Here is an 18,144-nt window from a genome sequence, read left to right as displayed (position 1 = left end):
GGTTCCCCCCCAACGATCGATCGCGGGCGGTTCCTCCGCACGTCCTCGCGGTGCAGCGAGGAGAACAAACGGTGCCGGTCCGCAGAGATCGTATTATTTAGCGGCGGCCGAGAAGAAGCGTTTAGGGCGCTGCGGAGCCGCCTGGCCCTCCGTCTCCCTGAAATTCCCACTTGCCGTGAGCTGCGACCCGCCCGGTGACCTCTAGACACCCCGATGGGCAGAGCTCTGCTCTCTAGCACCAACAATCCCAGCGGTCGGGCCGCTCCGCACTGCGCGGCCCGGCCCCATCCCAGCCCAATCCTTGTCCCCGGCCCCATCCTCATGCCATCCCAGCCCCATCCCAGCCCCATCCCAGCCCCCTCTCTCCCTCCCGACCGCTCTCGGCCCCACGTGTGCGCGGAGCCCCAGGGCAGGGATGGGACGCGCACGGCGCCGCGCGTTCATTTTGGTTTCCTTCGAAGCCGTTTGCTGGTTGTAGATCTTTCTCTGGTTTGTTGCATCACCACAGCTCACCCCTTAAAACAGTAATTCAAGATGTAAGTAAAAGTGTTTTCATTTTTATTGATCCTGCTAACATCTTTCATTACCCAACGTGTAACCACAACAAATGATTGCTCATTTGATACGCACAATTTTATCGACGCTCTCCTGCCCGATCGGGGAGCGGATCCCAAATCCCGGCGGTGCGGGGCAGGGCCCCAGGGGCAGCTCGCCCAGGGCCGGCACCTCCCCACCCGACGGGGCGCACAGGGGTGCGGGAGCGAAGCCTTTGGGGCCGGGCTGCGGCTGCTGCTTTCGTTCCCCCGCAGCGAAACGCAGAGAGGAGAGGGGACGAAGCCGCCGGCCCGGCACCACCTGGGCCACCGCGAAGCTGGGTCCGGTTGCTTCGAGTGCGTTACAGAGCCGAGCACCCCTCGCTTCTCTTTCTCTCTTTTGGTTTTCATTTTACTTTGTTTCGGTACGTTAAATTAACCCCGAAATAATCATAATAGTAGAAATAATAATGGGAACAACTAAAACGTCTGATTTAATTAAAAAAAAAAAAAAAAAAAAAAAAAAAAAGGGAAAAATGAAAAGGAAAAAAAAGAGAGAAAGAGAGAGAAGCAAGTAGCAACAAACGAGCCTTTGGAATTAATGAGGCCGCCGCACAATTCGAGGTTTCCAGGCTATGGGGAGCGGCGGTCCCGTTCCGTGTCCATGTCACCTCCCGGCTGACGGCGAGGTTCCCCCAACGAAGTCCCGCACCTCTGCGTCGCTTCTGCCCTCGCGGAGGGGACGTTGGGAGGGGCGGCCGAGCTGTTGGGTTCGGTGCTGAAGGCCGACGGCGAAATTAAACCGGGCGGATTCTTTATTAAATGATTTTCGTCTTCTGTGTTTTTATGAAAATAAAAGGCAGCACTTTGTCATTTTTAACCATGTAAGGAGCCAATAAATCTAATTTTCACATTGATTTCTGTAGGAATTAAGTGATATCCGCACTATCTGCTGTGAATTGGTTTTGGAAACAAGTGCGACTTTCTCCCGGAGGAAGCTGGTTTTAAAAATCGTAATTACAGAGATATTTCCAAATTAAAAAAGAGAGAAAGAAAGAAAAAAGAAAGAAAGAAAAGGGAAGAAAACTGCTTACAGACAGCAGATACTGCTTACAGACAGCAGATTTTTAGAGCGATAAATAGTTCTAACTATGAGGTCTCTCCGAGCATCGTGGCTGCACCTCAACCCGCGTCCGCAGCCGCTCTGGCCGGGCAGCACCGCGCTTTTCGCAGCCGCCGGGCCGAGGTGCTCCTCCTGCCACCCCAACAGCCGGGCCGGGTTCCGGCTCCGGGCCCTGGCTGAGAGCGTGGGGATCGGCGCTGTGCGAGCGAGGCCGGCAGCGTTACGTCTCTGAGTAAAAAGGCCGAGTCACAGCTCTCACGAGCGCCGTTGATTCCCGTCGTACCTCAGCCGGGATACGCTCGTGTGTTCGAACGCGCACGGCCGCGGGCAGAAGGACGCGTTCCGGCCCGGGCCCGGCGCACGGCTCCGCGGGAGGAGCTCGGGCCACGGGGCAGAGCCGCGGCAGCCGCAGCCCGGGGAGGGGCGGGACGGGACGGGACGGGACGGGCGGCCCATCTTGTCCGCTGTCCGGCGGAGGCGAGCTGCGGAGTGGGGGCTCGGGCCGCTCCCGGACACCCCTCGGCTCTGTCCCGGGCCGCGCTCCGCGAGAGCGAGAGGGGCTGCTCGGGGCTGCGGGGCGGAGGCCGTCGGGGCTCTTGCGAGGGACTGAGCGTGTCTCCGGGCTGCCGGGAGCTCGGAGTTAAACGCGACACGCTGGCAGCCGCTCGTTCATTCGGTTTCGTAAACAACGTCCTCATTAGCCGCGGCCCCCTCAATTCACGCTCCCGTCCGCCCGATTGTGGGGTTTCGGCAGATAAAAAGTTTATAAGTCTGTCGGGCTCTTGTTTTCCTTTTTCCATCATTAACATCATTAATATCAGCTATCAATAACGCTGTCGTTGGGAGCATAGCTTCACAGTATTGATCCGCGCGGCTATTCATCTCTGCCGTGGAAGACACGGAATAATTTTCGCATTACAGTAGCTCGGATTTGCTTTTAATTCATATTTAAAGCTGCAACTGGCTCTGCGGAGCTCTCTGCGAAAGACTGGAGGCGCCTAATTAATAATAAGTTAGAAACGAAGGAAGGCACCGGCGGATAAATAATTAATACAGACATCTCTGTCTCTTTGAATATTGCTACTTTAAAAATTCAGACTTACCAGGGCCATACTGTAAGGCTGCGAGTTATATTGAGGAGATGATTTAAGAAACCTATTTTATTATTATTATTTTTTTTTTTTTCCTGAAATACACCGCTAAATTATTTACGGTGTTTTGCAAAGCTTCCCTAAGTCCTTTCATTACCAGCACTGCGGTCGGCGCGGGGCGCGGCGCGGAGCCGGCTCCGGGCTGTGGGGCCGGGCAGCTCTCGCAGCCCCTCCCGGTGCCCCCTTCGCCCGCTGCTGCTCTCCGGGCCCGGGGCTCAGACCCCGCCGCGGGGGGCTCACACCCCGCCGAAGCTCACACGCAGGTCGGGGCGCTCACCCAGCCCGGGGCAGCCCAGCGCCCAGAACCCTCCGTTCGGTGCACGGAGAGCCCGGCAGCGGGAGCGGCCTTTCTTTCCCGGCCCGACGGCAGCGGGGGCAGCCCTGTGCGGAGGTGCGGGGTGGGAGCGGCGAGCCCTGCCTCGTGCCAGGGTGGCCCTCGGGCAGCGCCTGGGGGACCGTGGGCCGGGCCGGGCCGCCGAGCGCCGTTCTCCCCGTCGGGGCCGAGCGCGTGGCTGCGGACGAGAGCTGCGGGGCCCGGACCCACGGCTCGGCCCCGCGCTCCCCTGAGGGCACGGCGGCCATCCGCCCGCCCCTGAGGCCCCCTTAATGCCGCTCCCCCGCGTGCCCCAGCCGCTAAAGCCCTCTTTTCTCTGCCTGCCCCGCGACAGATGTATATGTTTTTGTCACCGAGCAAGTTTCCAAGAAGCTCAACAGGGGAAAGTCTGGAAAAGTTAATCCCCCCCTGGCAGCTGTTGGCTTCGGGAGCCTCCGAGCGTCACCTTTGACACCGTCCCCGTGCGGGGGGACCCGGGTGCCGCGGCCGCCGCAAGCTGTCACCGCGCGGGGGGGCCGGGAGAACTGCGCCGAGGTGGCGGCGTGTGCGGGGCGGCGGCACACGGTGAAAGGAGGAGGGGGGAGGAAGGAAAGGAATGGAAAGAAAGGAAGAAAGAAAGAAGAAAGAGAGAAGAAAAGAAAAAGAAGAAAAGAAAAATGAAAAAAAAGAAGGGAAAAAAGAAATAGGAAAAAGAAAGGAAAAATAAAGAAGGAAAAAGAAAACAAAAAAGAAGAGAGGGGTAAAAAGAGAAGAGAGAAAGGAGAAGAAAATGAAATAGAGTGTGTGTGTGGGGGGGGGAGGTGGAAAAGAAGGGGGAAAAAAGCAAAAGGACGAAGTTGTCCGCACACCCGCACAGCCGCCCGGCCCCGCCGCCGGACACCCCCTCGTTGTCCCGGGCCCGGCCGCCCCGTCGGGGCTGCGCCGTCGCAGGGCCCGGTGCCCGTTTGTGCTGCTGTCAGCGGGAGCCGGCGGCCGTTCCGTCTGTCATCGCCGCGGATTTAAAAAGCACAACACGCGGCTCAATTCAAACAACCGAAGTTGCGTTTTAGGTCCGCGCTGAGTATCTGCTGATCAAATAAAGACTTAAGGGCGGTAACGATTATTCTGTTAAATATATGGTACTTGACTGCAAAGCGGTAATTGATTAAAGCACCGAAATGATGCGTCCCCGGCACTCCCCCTTCGCCGGCAGTGCTGCAGGCTCTGCGCCGGAGGTGTAGGGGGAGGTCGGGACCGGGCCACCCCGACGGCCCCTCAGGGTGCGGGCAGTGCGGGCTGTGCGCGGGGTGCGGGTTCCGAACCGCTCCGGGGAAACCAGCGGGAGCCGTCGAGGAGCCGCCACCTTTCCGCACCGGCAGCGTTTTGTTGCCAGGATCTCCCCGGGAGCAACGGGAAAGATAATAGTTGTAGCAAAGCCGCGGTGGGTCGGGGTGCAGGGCCCGTGGCCCGCGGCCGTTACTCCCCGAGCCCAGAGCCGCCCCGGGCCGCGGTCCCGACGTGGGATGTGCGGGGGCTGCGCTGCTTCTTCGAAATCAAATCGGATGCTGTGATTTTCCCCAAACTCGAGCGGGTAACTGCAGAGCGCGGCCGTGTTCGGTTGGCAGCCGCCCGCCCGGTGTTGTACTGAGGAACTTTGGATTAATTTCAATTTACATATTTAAATTGTACGCAGATGCGGCTAACGGGGAGCTGAGCGTCCCCAGCAGATCCGGAACGCCTCGCGTTGGCCCGAGGAGCGACCGCAGCCGCTCGGCTTGTTCTAGAAATGCTTCGTTTTATTTATTTATTTATTTTTAATTTTTATTATTTTATTATTATTATTATTATTTGCCAAACGTTTCCCGAGGCCAGGAGCAGCTTTGGGCGCCCCTTGTCCGTTCTGACCCATCTATAAGGAATGAGGCAGCGCCGTTCGGGCCGCGCAGATCCGGGCGTTGGGAACAGCTCTGCGCAGCGCGGAGTTCGGTGAAGGGGCAGCGGAAGGGCTTCGGAAAGCGGCCGGCGCTGGGCAGCGGCCGTCCGTCGGAGGCGCGATTCGGCGGCTCCGAGTTGTGCCGTAAACGCACGCGGAGATGCGCGGGGTTTTCATTCCGGGGAATCGTGTTTTTTTAGGTTAGGTTTTTTTATCGGACCCAAAGGCGCCGGCTCTGAGGGCCTCGCGCGCAGCGCACGGCACGAAGCGGAACCGAATAGGAAGTCCCCGAACCCTCCCGAGGCACGCGGTCAGCGCCCCGCGGGACGCGCCGACGGGCCCCGTCGTGCTCCGCTCTGCGCCGCGCTTCGGCCCGCAGCTCCGTGACCGAGCGCCGCAGGAGCGGCCCGGGGCTCCCCGCGCACCGCCCGGCACTGACGGCGCCCCGCAGCGCGGCCCGAGCCGCTCCCAGAGGCAGAACCCCGCGGCTCCGCTCAGGGCTGCCCCGTGCCGGGGCGGTGAGCCCGGCCCCACCCGCGGGCTCTGCTCTGCCCCGACCCTCCCGGCCGCGGCCCCGCGGCTCTCCCGCAGCGCGCCCGCCCCGCGCCGCCGGCGGGGTCCGTTATTGTTAATGGGCGGACAATGGGCACATCTGCCCGTTCTGCCGGGATAAAGGCACCTCCGCTAACGAGGGGCCGGCGGGGGGGCCGCTTTTCTGTCTCTCCTCCTCCCCCTATTCTTTATTTCGGGGGAAAAAAATAAAAGACCGCGGCCGCGCTGGGGCAGCTGCTCTCCGGGCACGGGCACGGCCCCGCTGCGCATGGGGGGGGGGGGGAGGGAGTCCGGTCACCACGGGGGAGGGGAAGCGGGGGGGGGTGATGAGCTGCTGCGGTGCGGGGGCACGGCTCACGGGGCTGGACCCGGGGGGGAAGCGGGGACCCCGCCCGGCCCGGCCCAGCTCCGGGGGGGCCGCGCGGTACCGCGGCTCTGAGCGACGCGCGAGGGGCTCGCCCCCTTAATAGGGGCGGTGACGTCACGGGGCGGGGCGCGCGGGGGCGGGGCGCGGGCGGGCGGGGGCGGGGCGGGGCGGGGCGCGCATGCGCCGCGCGGAGCGCCGCGGCGCTGCAGCAGCGGAGCGGCGGCCAAACGGCGGAGCGCAGAGAGAGCCATGGCTAGAGATGGCGAGGGGCGCGGGCGGACGGCCGCCGCGGCTGCGGAGCCTGGCCTGAGGGAGCGGGGGCCCTAGGAGCGAGCCGGCGGCGTCCCGCAAATAATAAGAACTACTCAGTAAACCACCAACCAAAAAAAAAAAAAAAAAGAAAAATAATCCTACTGATAATAATCCGAGCGCCACCAACCGAGCGGCGACGGCACCGAGAGCCCTCCAGAGCCGCCGCGTCCCGCGGGAGGAGCCGGCCCGCCGCAGCACACACAGCCACACGGATGTGCGCGGCCCGCGATGAACGCGCAGCTGGCGATGGAGAGCATGGGCGACCTGCACGCGGTGAGCCACGAGCCGGGCGCTGAGCTGCTGGGCGGCCCCGCGCACCCCCGCGCCGCCGCCGTGCCGCCCCGCGGGCACCTGGGCGGCCCCGCGCGGCCCTCGGGCATGGCGCTGCTGGACGGCGGCGACTTCCACCACCACCACCGCGCCGCCGAGCACGGGCTGGGGGGGCCGCTGCACCCCGCCATGAGCATGGGCTGCGAGACGCCCCCCGGCATGGGCATGAGCGGCACCTACACCACGCTGACCCCGCTGCAGCCGCTGCCGCCCATCTCCACGGTGTCGGACAAGTTCCCGCACCACCACCACCACCACCACCACCATCCGCACCAGCGCCTCCCGGGCAACGTCAGCGGCAGCTTCACGCTCATGCGGGACGAGCGGGGCCTGGCGCCCATGAACAACCTCTACGCGCCGTACCACAAGGACGTGGCCGGCATGGGGCAGAGCCTGTCGCCGCTGTCGGGCTCGGGGCTGGGCTCGGTGCACGGCTCGCAGCAGGCGCTGCCGCACTACGCGCACCCCGGCGCCGCCATGCCCGCCGACAAGATGCTGACGCCCACCGGCTTCGAGGCGCCGCACCCCGCCATGCTGGGCCGGCACGGCGAGCAGCACCTGAGCGCCCCGCCCGCCGGCATGGTGCCCCTGGGCGGCATCCCGCACCCCCCGCACGGCCACCTGGGCGCGCAGGGCCACGGGCAGCTGCTGGGCCCCGGCCGGGAGCAGAACCCCGCGGTGACGGGCTCGCAGGCGGGCGGCGGGAGCAATTCAGGGCAAATGGAAGAAATCAATACCAAAGAAGTCGCTCAGAGGATCACCACCGAGCTCAAGCGGTACAGCATCCCCCAGGCCATCTTCGCCCAGCGGGTGCTGTGCCGCTCCCAGGGGACCCTCTCGGACCTGCTGAGGAACCCCAAGCCCTGGAGCAAGCTCAAGTCCGGCCGGGAGACTTTCCGCAGGATGTGGAAGTGGCTCCAGGAGCCCGAGTTCCAGCGGATGTCCGCTCTGCGGCTGGCAGGTGAGCGGAGCCGCGGCGGGACGGGACGGGACCCGCGCCCGGCCGTGCGGGGTGGCTCGGGCCCCGTTCCGGCCGCGCTCAGCGCCCGCGGGTCGAGGAGCTCACGCCGGGCGCCGGCGCACGCGGCGGCCGCGGGTGCGGAGAAGCGCCTCCGGGCGGGCCGCGGAGAAGCTCCGGGCGGTGCCGCTGCCCGCCCCGCTTTGTCCCGCCGTGGCTCGGTCCTCCCGCACCGGACCGAAGCTCGGCGGCGGCGGGCGAGGCGGACACGATGGAATCGGCGGCGTGGCGCGGCCGGAACGGGGCCCGGGCTCTGCGCGGCCCAACGGCGCGCCCTCGGGCTCGGGGTGCGCAGCGAGGCTGGAGCTCGGAGCGGGTTCGGGCTCTACGTCCGCCCGTGCCCGGCGGGCGCCGCGGAACGAGAGCCGCGTACGGACGTGCGGGCCTGGCTTGCGGGTGCAACGCCGTCGGCCGAAGTCGTTGGGTTGTGAACGGATTGCGGCGGCGATCAGCGCGCGGAGCGTGGCTTCGGTGCGGGGCCGACAGGAGCGCCCCGCCGCCGTCCCGCGTCGCTGCGGGAGCTCAGCTCCGAGCTCCGGGCCGCGGGCAGGGCCCTGCCGGGAGCCGCGCGAGGGGGACGAAGCGGAGCGCGTCGCCGGCCCCGTGGCCTGCCCAGCCCCTGCGTGTGCGGGACGCGGGTTTAATACGCCGTGAGCAAGGGGCCGTTAATTAAGTGATGGGTCTGCATTGATTTGTCCCTGGAGAACGCGAGACGGTCGATCCGCCGGGGTCACCGATCCGTTCCGCAGACAACGGCGAGGGAAGGGCGCGCGGCTCCCCGCTCCCAAACGCACCGACGCGCGGTGCCGAGAACCGGGGTGCGCCCGGCCCGGCCGTGCCCTCGGGGCTGGGGGCGGAGCGGCACCGGTGAGACGCGGCGCGGATCCCCCGTTCCTCTCGCACCGCCCCGGCTTCGGCCCCGCTCGGCGTCCGAGGTCCGAGCTCGGCGGCGCCCTTTCCGCCTCCCGCGCTCCCCGTCCCGCGGGCTCCGCATTGAGGCGGATGGGGGCCGCTCCTGACGCCGCCCGGCGACCGTGGGGGCGACCTTCCCGCTCCGCGCGGTGCCGTTCGCCCCGAGCCCCGTCGTGAGCGCGGATCGCCGCGGAGCCGCGCCCGCCCCGCGCCCGTCGCCGTCCCCAGCGGGGCCGCGGCCCTTTGTTCGCTCCCGGAGCGGCCCGGCTCCCGGGCGGCAGAGCGGGGCGGTCCCGGCAGACGCACGAAGCCCCGCCGTTTTGCATCCCCCCTTTGCACGGCGGAGCAGCGACCTGCCGGCGGCCGAGGGGACTCGGGCAGCGCCGTTCCGTTCCGTTCCGTTCCGTTCCGTTCCGCCCCGCCCGGCCCCACCTGGGCCGCCCGCCGCACGTGCTCATTTGCATAGCGGCGTATCCCAGCCAATGGGGGCGGCCCTCTCGGCGCCCCCCCGGCCCGCAGGGTTTGTCCCGCTGCCACGAAGGGCTGCGGGGAACGTGCGGCGCGGAGCGGGACACAGAGCGGGTCGGAAACGGGACGGTGGTCTCAGCGAGGGGCAAAAGTCTGCCCGGACCGGTACTGACGTATGAGCGTCAGTTGGGAATGTCATCAATTACTCCCGTCGGAGGCAATTAAATGTCAGGTTAATTACAGCTCGCTCCCGGGCGTTTACGGAGAGTCGACGGCGGATGAACGCCCGGCTCCTTCCCGCCGGTGTCCCCGGGCCGCAGGCGGTGGGAGCGCAGCGGGGGGACCTTCCCTGGGGCTCCGCCTCCCCCTCCGGCGGTCAGACGCTTCCCCGGGCTGCGACTCGCAGCGTGAGCGGCGCTGAGCTCCTCCAGCCTCCATCTTATTCACCCCATCTCCCCTCTCCTCTCCGCTCTCTCTTTGTCTGCCCTCCCCCCGCATCGCTCGCTACGTCCCTGTTCGGCCGTTTCCCGGTCGTTCTTCCTTCGCCGCCGCTGACACCTGCAGGGCAGCGAAGGTGCTCCGAGAAGAAGCGCGGTTCGAACGGAACTCCCGGCCCCGCCGCGGCCCGTTGGCGTTTCCGAGCGGTTCTCCGCGGTGTTTCCCAGCGGCGCGGGGCTCGGGGGCGGCTCCTGCTCCGGGGTGCTGAGCGCGTCCCGGGAGGCGGCGCTCCCCTTCGTTCTCCTTCTCCGTCCCCCGCGCCGCGTTCCGGTGACCCGGCTGTCGCCGTCTGTTCGCACACAGCTTTTCTTTCCGTCTCCTTTCTCCCTCTCAAACGAAATCTCGGCCGAGCCGAACGCTGAGCGGCCTGCGAGGGTTTCTCACCAAATTAACTGCAAAGAAATCAATACCGTCATCAGAGCGTTCTCCGCATTCGTACGGAATCCGACGAGGGCAGCCCACCCCCGCCCCGCTCCGGAGCCCGGTGCCGCCGTGGGCCCCGCGTTCTCCGGCCGTGTCGCTGCGGCGGGACCGACTCCCAGCCGCTCGCAGCGCCGCGTTCGCCCTTCGTTAATGTCGGCCCGGCGCCGCTCCCGTGTTCGTCAGTTCGTTCGTTCCGATCCGCCGCGATTTTGATGAAGCCGCCTCGGAACCGCCCCGTCCCTTCCGCCCGGGAAGGTCGCCGTCCCTTCCGGGGGCCGCCGTCGAGCCGCCCCGGCCCGGTGCCTCCCGCCGTTCCCGGCGGCTCTGCGCCCTCTGCTGCCCACCTCGGCGCCGGGAGGCAGTTTCCCCGGGCCGGGGCGCTCCGACGGGGCGGACGGGCGGATGACGGTCGGCGTGCAGCGCCGTGCGGGCCTCGGAGCGTCCCGGCTCGCGGCGGCTTCAGCACTGCGGACAGTTACCGGCGGCGCGGGGCCGCCCCGGGGGTTGGAGCGGGGGTTGATTGGGACCGCGCTCCGCTTCGGCTGCGGAACCCCGCGCGGACGGGGTCGTTTCGAGTGCGGGAGCCGCGTGCTCGGGTCCCGCCAAGGGGCGGCGCGGTACCACTCGGGGCGGTACCTCCGGACTCTGCCCGGTGAGCTCCGGGCTCCCGCCGGCGCTCCGTGGCTTCCGCGTGCGCAGATCCAAAGCGGCGATTGCACCGCAACGTCTGTGTCGGAAAAGCGGCCGGTCATACCGAAATGCTTCCGCAACGAGGCTCGCTCGAGCCGTCCCGCTCCCGTGGAGGTTGGCCCCGGATTGCTGTGAGTTCACGGGAGCAGCTGCTCACACAGGCACCGCTCGGGCAGACGCCGTAGGGGATACCGAGCCGGGCGGGGGCTGCGGGAGTCTGCCCGGAGCTCGGGGCACGGCCGCAGCACGGCGGCACCCGGCCTGCAGTGCCCCGGCGTGGGGACCCGGTGGTGGCACCGCTGCCTCACGAACGCGGGGCAGCTCTCGCTGTTTGAATATTGTCGGAACTGACGAGGGGCTTTGCAGCTAGCGGAGGGGAAAGTGGGGCCGGGCCTCAGGATACGAGCCCGAGAGCCGCCCGCTCGGTACGTGCCTTCGAGGGCCCTTAAAATCCCTGCGGAACTCTGGGAGCGGAGCGCGTCACTCCCAAAGCCCGGAAACCCCATTTCGGCTGCTGCAGCGGAACCGGGGCTGGGGCGACCGCGGGGCGAGGGGCGGCGGGGGCGGCCCCGGTCGGGCGCTGCGGGGCCGTGCGGGGCGGTGCAGCCGGCGCTTCCCGGCGCGGCAGCGGCGAGCCGAGGTCGCCACCCAGGGGCCGGCAGCCGCCAGCGCTCGTAGGAAAGGAAGGGCTAACGTGATTAACATATCGATGGAGTCGCAAAAATCATTCATTAAGGCAATTTAATCTTTGCTATTAAATGTCCTTTCAATTCATTTGAGGTAATTAAGATGCCGTTAAAGTGATTAAATTCTAGTTACTTATGCTAGACAAAGAAATATTTGTCACAGTAATACGGTTAACTAAAGACCCGGCTCCAGAAATTCCGCGTTTGCTTTCAATGATATAGCAGGAATATCGGGTGCTTCCCCCATTGATCCACTTAGCGGCAGACCCTGGGCAGCCGCGGCAGCTCACGCAGGTGCTCACGGGTCTGTCAGCACTGCGGGCGCGTGGAGCCCGGAATCCCTGCTGCCGAGTCAGCGCGCCTGAGCCCGCCTCGCTTTGTTATTCCGGAGGCAACAAATTAAGGTCGCATTTTAATACAGAGCAAGCAGGGAGGTGTTTGGCGATGGCCGTCTCAGCTGCGATCCGTACGTTGGCAGGGTGATGTCAGACTGTGTTTCCCATGCAGATACATCCTTAACTCTTCGCATGTTGTGGAACAGCAAAAGGGGCGTGATGGCAGAGAAATAAGGTCCAGAGCAAATGACCTCTGGGAGGATGTCAATACAGATTCCCAGAGAGACAAAGTGCTAAGTGGCACCGGAGGATCTAGGGAACTGCCTGCTTTTAGCTCACCAGGTGAGGTCTTCGGCAAGGTAATGTGAGTTGAAGGCCCCTCATCTTGTTCTCATATTCCTCCCAAATAGGAGGTCTTGGCAATTAGGAAAGACCTATCAGTGTCTCTGCCAACTCCAGAGGTGTTATTCCCGTGGTAAGGATGGAGCTTATCACCCTTAATTGTATGTTATCATCACTCTGAATTCACCATACACTTTGGGCTATCTGTAGCCATGGGACTGGGACCATCTCTGATGTCTGAACCGGGCTCAGCCTCTGATGGAAACCCACTGGCCCTGCCAATGGCAGCCCCCTTTGGAGGAATTTTCCCCTCATGATACTTTCTGGGCTGTACTGCTGAAGGCTTTTCCCTCTCTAAAATTGCTCTTGGATGTGTTGCAACATTTCAAATGGAAAGCAGGTGATTTAGAAGGAGAGTCCCAGGGTGTCGGTGGGCCCCATTTGGATGGCTGAGGCAGGTGCCAGATTCTGCAGATGGAACATGGCAAAGATCAGAAAATGCATTAAAGAAGGGAACTCTGACTGGGTTTTGATGTCTGTGAGACACGCCCTGTGCAGATGGACTCAAAACAGCTAAAAGATTTCATTTTGCCACTGGAGAGGGAAGAGGGACCCTCACAAAACTTCTGAGAACTCGAGTCAATATCCTGCATGCCTGCTTGTGTTTCCTGCAGCATCCTGATCTGCAGCACTTCAGCTGGCTCCTGGTGTGGCTGGGCTGTTTTCTTCCCTGGGGTTTTCCCACTCAGCTTGGGCTCTCCCAGCTGCCAAATGTGAACTCCATGCTGCTGCCAGGGAACCCTGCACTGGAGCCTCTGAGAGAAGCATAGTGCTGTTCTTTCTTCTCCCACCTGTCTGAAGGAAATGCTGTGCGTACAGACAGCGCCGTTTTGCTGTGCTTTGTCCCAGTTGCTGTTCCCCCACACCAGCAGTGTCTGGTCTCTCAGTGTTCATGGCTGTCCTTCCATCTTGAAAGGGAATCCTGAAGTAGGGATCCCTCAGGGTGCTGCATGCTCCCTTGTCATTACCTGCTTCACCTGCAGATGCGTGTGTGCCTCAGCTCTGTCTCCCCCAAGTGCTTGGAAGTGGCTGTGCCACTGAGAACGGCTCTGGGTTCCTACAGCCTCCATCTGTGTGTAGCACTTGGCTCAGCCTCCTGGACATGGCTGTGATGGGGCTGCAGGACCCGTGTGCCCAAAGCAGCAGGGCAGGGCAGAGGCGTGCAGAGCTCCCCAGTGCCAGCAAGTGAGCGCAGCCACATCCCTTGGGTGGCTGGTGAGGAACAAAGGGAGACAAAACTGGATTGATGTGCTCAGGGCACAGGAAGAAAGAAGTGATGGGGAGAGGCCAGAGTTCAGCGCTGGATTTATAGGGCTCCTTCTAGCACCGATAATATTATATTGTCATATCTGCACCTGTGTTGCCGGACTCAAAGGGACTCTACTCTGCTGTGTTGTCTTTTTTAAATGAGGCTTTCTTTAGGCTCTTTCCAAAGGCTTCACGAGGTGCCTTGCTATTGGGGCGGAGGAGGGCAGGGCTGGCTGCGCTGTGTGCTGCGTATGCTGTGCCACGCTTCTATCTGTACATTGGTTTGTGATAAACAGTTCTAAGATGGGCTCCTGTGTTTTACCAAAAGAGATGCCAGCTGGTGTTGGCGAGGCCTGTGCCTCCAGCAGCTGCCCGAGCCACAGGAGCTCTGGCCACAGCAGGCACTGCTGCTGTGTGGGTACAGCCTGGGTTGAGGTCTGGGCAGCGCTCGCCTCGCAGCGGGCTTCACCTCACCGTGCACATTTGTTCTCTGGCAAGCTGGAAGCTGTGATTTATTATTAAAATTGATTGGCTCCAATGCAGGAAAAACGATCGTCAGGAAACCCTATTACGGTTTTTCATTATCACCATTATTTATTTTTAAGTGCTATTAATATTCCCGGGTCCAGACAAGGCAGAAGATGGAGGTAGGAGCCGCCCTCCCCGCTCAGGCAGAAGCCTGGCAGCCCTGCTGTGAGCTCTGAGAGCCACGGAGCTTTGCTATGGGCCAAGCCTTGGAACCAGCAGTCCGTGCAATGGTTTGTGAAGGAACAACTTCCCCACTGTTCTGTTTTGGTCTCTTCCCTTCACCAGCCAGCAATCAGCTCATAGGAAGGGCACAGTCAGTCCCAGCATGCGTGGGATCACCAGTCACCTGCAAAGTGAGGTGCTGGGCCAACTGGAGAGTAATAGAAATCTACAGAGAACTGTGAAGTACTGAACTTGGCTCATTTGTGTCACAGAGCTGACAGAATTTGTTCTATTCTGCTCAGCAGTGAGCACCTTTTTCTTACAGCCAGGTGAGCCAGCTCTGAGGTTCCTGCTGATGTGGGTCACACTGCTGGTGTAGTCAGGGTTGTGTGGCAAATGATAGTTTCTCTGCACGGTCTGTGCAGGTGAAAGCTGGGATTTGTGTTGTCTTTGGAAAAGTGAAGTGTAAAGCAGTCTGAATAGAAATGAGCTCTTAGGGGCAGCTAATGTGAAGTGGGCTCTGCTTCCCTCTTTAGCGGGACAGGCAGTGGGCAGCTGGAGGTGTTAGAGCTGAGCCCCACGGCTTTTCCCTCAGGAGCTTCTGACCTCAAATATTGAGGGGTATAAAAAGTTGAGATTCCATCTAACTCTCCTGCACTCCTCATTGTCTCATTTTGAAGACCAATTGGTAACTAATGGACTATTCATGTAATAGTATTTTTAACCCATGAGGCATCAATGTTTACTTCCAGTCAGGACCCAGAATTATTTCTGTAGGGCCTGATCCCTGCAGTGCGTTCCCTGGCTTGGCTCCATGAGAAACCTGTTGCATCAAACCTTTTTTTTTTTTCAGCCCAGAAGTGATACCACGTTTTAGAGGTTAAGATGTAACTTCAAAGCACTCTTCAAAGGTTTTCAGATAAAAATAGCCATAGAAGGTGTGAGTCTGGAACATCAGTCCTTATGATCATATGGAGAGGTGCGTGCTTGAGATCCACACCATTAGGCTCTGCAAAAGCATCTGCATGGATGGGGCTGGAAGGGCACTGGAGGAACAGGCGGTAGGTGACCGTTCTGTCTTCCTCAATTAGTTACACCCTTATGACAGTGCTGGCCCTGGGTAACAATAAAAGGTGGAGGAAGGATCTTTGTAAAATGATTTGTTGTCTTCATTCTGTATCCATGGGATTGGTGGAGGTACCTCACCGAGTTTTTGATATGATCAGCACTAATCTCCACAGAAATAAGGGCTAGGCACACAGAGGCAGAACATCCACATTCTTTTCAGAATTACCTCTCTAAATCAGCATTAAAAGACATTGTTAGAGCGGAAAAAAAAAGGAAACAGACAACTTCAGACTCTTTTGAAAGTGAGACAGACCAATCTGTCCTCCCAGGGAACCCTTTTATCCTGGCTAAATGCTAACAGTATGAGCTGGCAGGCGGTCAAAGGCTGCGGGGGCCTTGGAGCTGTGCTCCCAGCTCCCTGGTTTCTGCCAAGCAGGTGATCTGCAAGGCAGATTTCATGTTGCCATGGCCTGTCAGCGGTGTGTGGTGTAACAGCTCTCTGAAAGGGAGCAGAGGGGAGAGAAAGGACAGAAGACAGCGGGATTGCATGAGGAAGAGTTGGTGTGACATTGTTCTGTGTGAAAATATGGGCTGTTTTATTCAGAACACATTGTTCTGGGCTGTGAGATGGTATCAGGGTCTTGTTTTCATGCAGTTCCTTATTGCTCGGCCAAAAAAAGAGAAAAAAATCATCAGCAACAACAAAACAGAAATGGATTCACAACAAACAGTGAAGATTAAAAATGTAGGAAAGCTTGACTTAAGAGCTCCATGAATTTCCACTCTACGTTCGAGGGATGTTGCATAGTTCAACGATGTCGACATCTAACCTCTCAGGGACAGCTTCACTGTGTTTGAGCAGACAACGGCAAAGGCATTTTCTAATTCATTTCCCTTGATTTTTCGTAGCTTATAGTATGTTAAAAAGTAAACTCTTAAACTTGTCTTTAAACTGGCTTGTGTGTATGCCTGTCGGTAGACCCACAAAACCTGCATGTAAGTGCATGTCTTATCCCATGCCACACATCCTCACCGAATGTAGAAGCCAAAGTGAATGCTCCTTTTGTTCTAGTTGTCATATAGCACTCTGCCAGACCTCTAACCAGTGCTCCGCTTTCTTGCAGCGTGCAAGAGGAAAGAACAAGAGCACGGGAAGGACAGAGGGAATACCCCCAAAAAGCCTCGGTTGGTCTTCACAGATGTCCAGCGTCGAACTCTACATGCAATATTCAAGGAAAATAAGCGTCCATCCAAAGAATTACAAATCACCATTTCCCAGCAGCTCGGGTTGGAGCTGAGCACCGTCAGCAACTTTTTCATGAATGCACGGAGGAGGAGTCTGGATAAGTGGCAAGACGAGGGCAGCTCCAATTCAGGCAACTCATCTTCATCAAGCACTTGTACCAAAGCATGAAGGAATTACCACAAACTAAACCTCGGTGGAAAAGCTTTAAAAATAAATAAATAAATAAATAAAGACAGACCAGGACCTCAAGATAGCAGGTTTATACTTAGAACTATTTGAAAAAAAAAAATGTTATTTATAAGTCCAAAGAAACCAAAGACTTATTTCACCTGCATTATGACTTTGTTCTAAGACACACGCTTTAGTAGGATGACAGCTTGCAAAAAAATAAAGAAGAGAGTGAAATGGAATGAACGAAGTGGAACATGAAGAGAAGAAAAGTAGACCACTGGTCTCACACCTTCACCTATGATCATCTTCACCGTCCTTGGCTGTGTAGTGGTTTGGAGCATAGTGATTTCTTGTCATTGAATGGACATCTTGTCAGATATGGCTCTTCATTTCCACAGCGATCGCCATGAAGGTGTGCAGTGTGTCCGTGCTGTGTACACACCGGTGGTAGGGACTGAGTCAGAGCTGGTTGGCAGAGAGGGTCGTGCACAGCATGACCAGCAAGGCGTGGAGTCGTCCGAATGCATTTGAATGGTAGTGTGATTTTTGCTGTTTTGGTGTTTGAGCTTCCCCGGCGCGATGCCCGGACACGAGTTCAAACTAGGCAGAGAAATTTTGAATGGTACCTAAACCAGTGCATTCTCTTTGTTTGTTAAGGAATGTTCAGATTTTAAAAAGGGAAACTATTCCATCCATAAAAAAAAATCGACTAGCTACCAAAGAACACATTTAATAATTATATTGCAGGTATTTTATTGCAATGATTTTAATATTCCAAAGCTATTTTTACACAAAATACTATGTAGAGTTATAGGTATAAACTAATCTAACTGTATAACACATAAAACTTGTAATCAAGACTGTTATTTGCCATTAGTAATGTCACATTCTTGTTTGTTTTCACGAATGGCAAGAAAGAATGGCACAATGGGGCCGGGGCCCAACACCTGGTCAATGCTCATTCATGTTAGGAAGCTTTTTTTTCCTTTATTTTTATTTTTAATTTTTTAACCTACTGACTTTTCTAGGCAGAGGAATAGTGATATATGTGAAGACTTGGGGGTCTTTTCCCATTGAAAGCAGGTAGGACATTGGGTAGTGATGATGGCAGCTGCTCTGGCAGGAGCTCCAGGTGTGCTGTTGAAAAGCCAAGTCATGGCTCAGCTGAAGCTGACAGCAGTGTTCTCATGATACAAAGGCACAGCCTGTTGTCATGTGGCTTCATGGCCGTGTGTGCATCAGCTGAGCTTTCTTCCGTGCGTTCTTTCTTGCTCATCTGTTAATCCAAATACTGCATGAAGTAGTTTAAAATTCATAGTTGGGAAGTTTAACTGCTCTGTTGCTAACAGAACCTCAGAAGATAAACCATCCCATCCCTACTCTGATAAAAGTACAAAGAAAAGCGAGCAACATCTGCAAATTGAATTTTAGTGTGAGGGGAAATTGGACTTTAAAAACCATTTGTGTGCCTATTAGATTTCTAACTGGTGTCTTGAATTTCTGTCATAATTCTACTAGGCATATTAAATTCCAGAGTAACCAAATATGCAGGTTAGGCCCAAGGGATTAGAAATAGGTAATCTTATTTACACCTCTCTTTCTTCTCTTCTCTTCTCTTCTCTTCTCTTCTCTTCTCTTCTCTTCTCTTCTCTTCTCTTCTCTTCTCTTCTCTTCT

General features: G+C 59.0%; 1 protein-coding gene across 1 annotated transcript; it reads left to right on the top strand.

Moving 5' to 3' along the window:
* Positions 1–6,323: 6,323 nt before the first annotated feature.
* On the top strand, positions 6,324–17,294 carry ONECUT1 (one cut homeobox 1). Its single transcript, XM_072345755.1, has 2 exons — positions 6,324–7,575; positions 16,177–17,294. Exons 1-2 carry the CDS (start codon positions 6,513–6,515, stop codon positions 16,464–16,466), a joined length of 1,353 nt encoding a protein of 450 aa, XP_072201856.1. The 5' UTR covers positions 6,324–6,512; the 3' UTR covers positions 16,467–17,294.
* Positions 17,295–18,144: the final 850 nt, after the last annotated feature.

Source organism: Excalfactoria chinensis, chromosome 10 (assembly GCF_039878825.1).
Source record: "Excalfactoria chinensis isolate bCotChi1 chromosome 10, bCotChi1.hap2, whole genome shotgun sequence".
In the NCBI taxonomy this organism is placed as follows: Eukaryota; Metazoa; Chordata; class Aves; order Galliformes; family Phasianidae; genus Excalfactoria; species Excalfactoria chinensis.
This window is presented reverse-complemented; position numbering and strand designations above follow the sequence as displayed.

Coding starts and splice junctions, on each gene's coding strand:
- ONECUT1 (XM_072345755.1), top strand. CDS start 6,513: ATGAACGCGCAGCTGGCGATGGAGAGCATGGGCGACCTGCACGCGGTG. Junction 7,576..16,176: donor GTCCGCTCTGCGGCTGGCAG/GTGAGCGGAGCC, acceptor GCTTTCTTGCAG/CGTGCAAGAGGAAAGAACAA.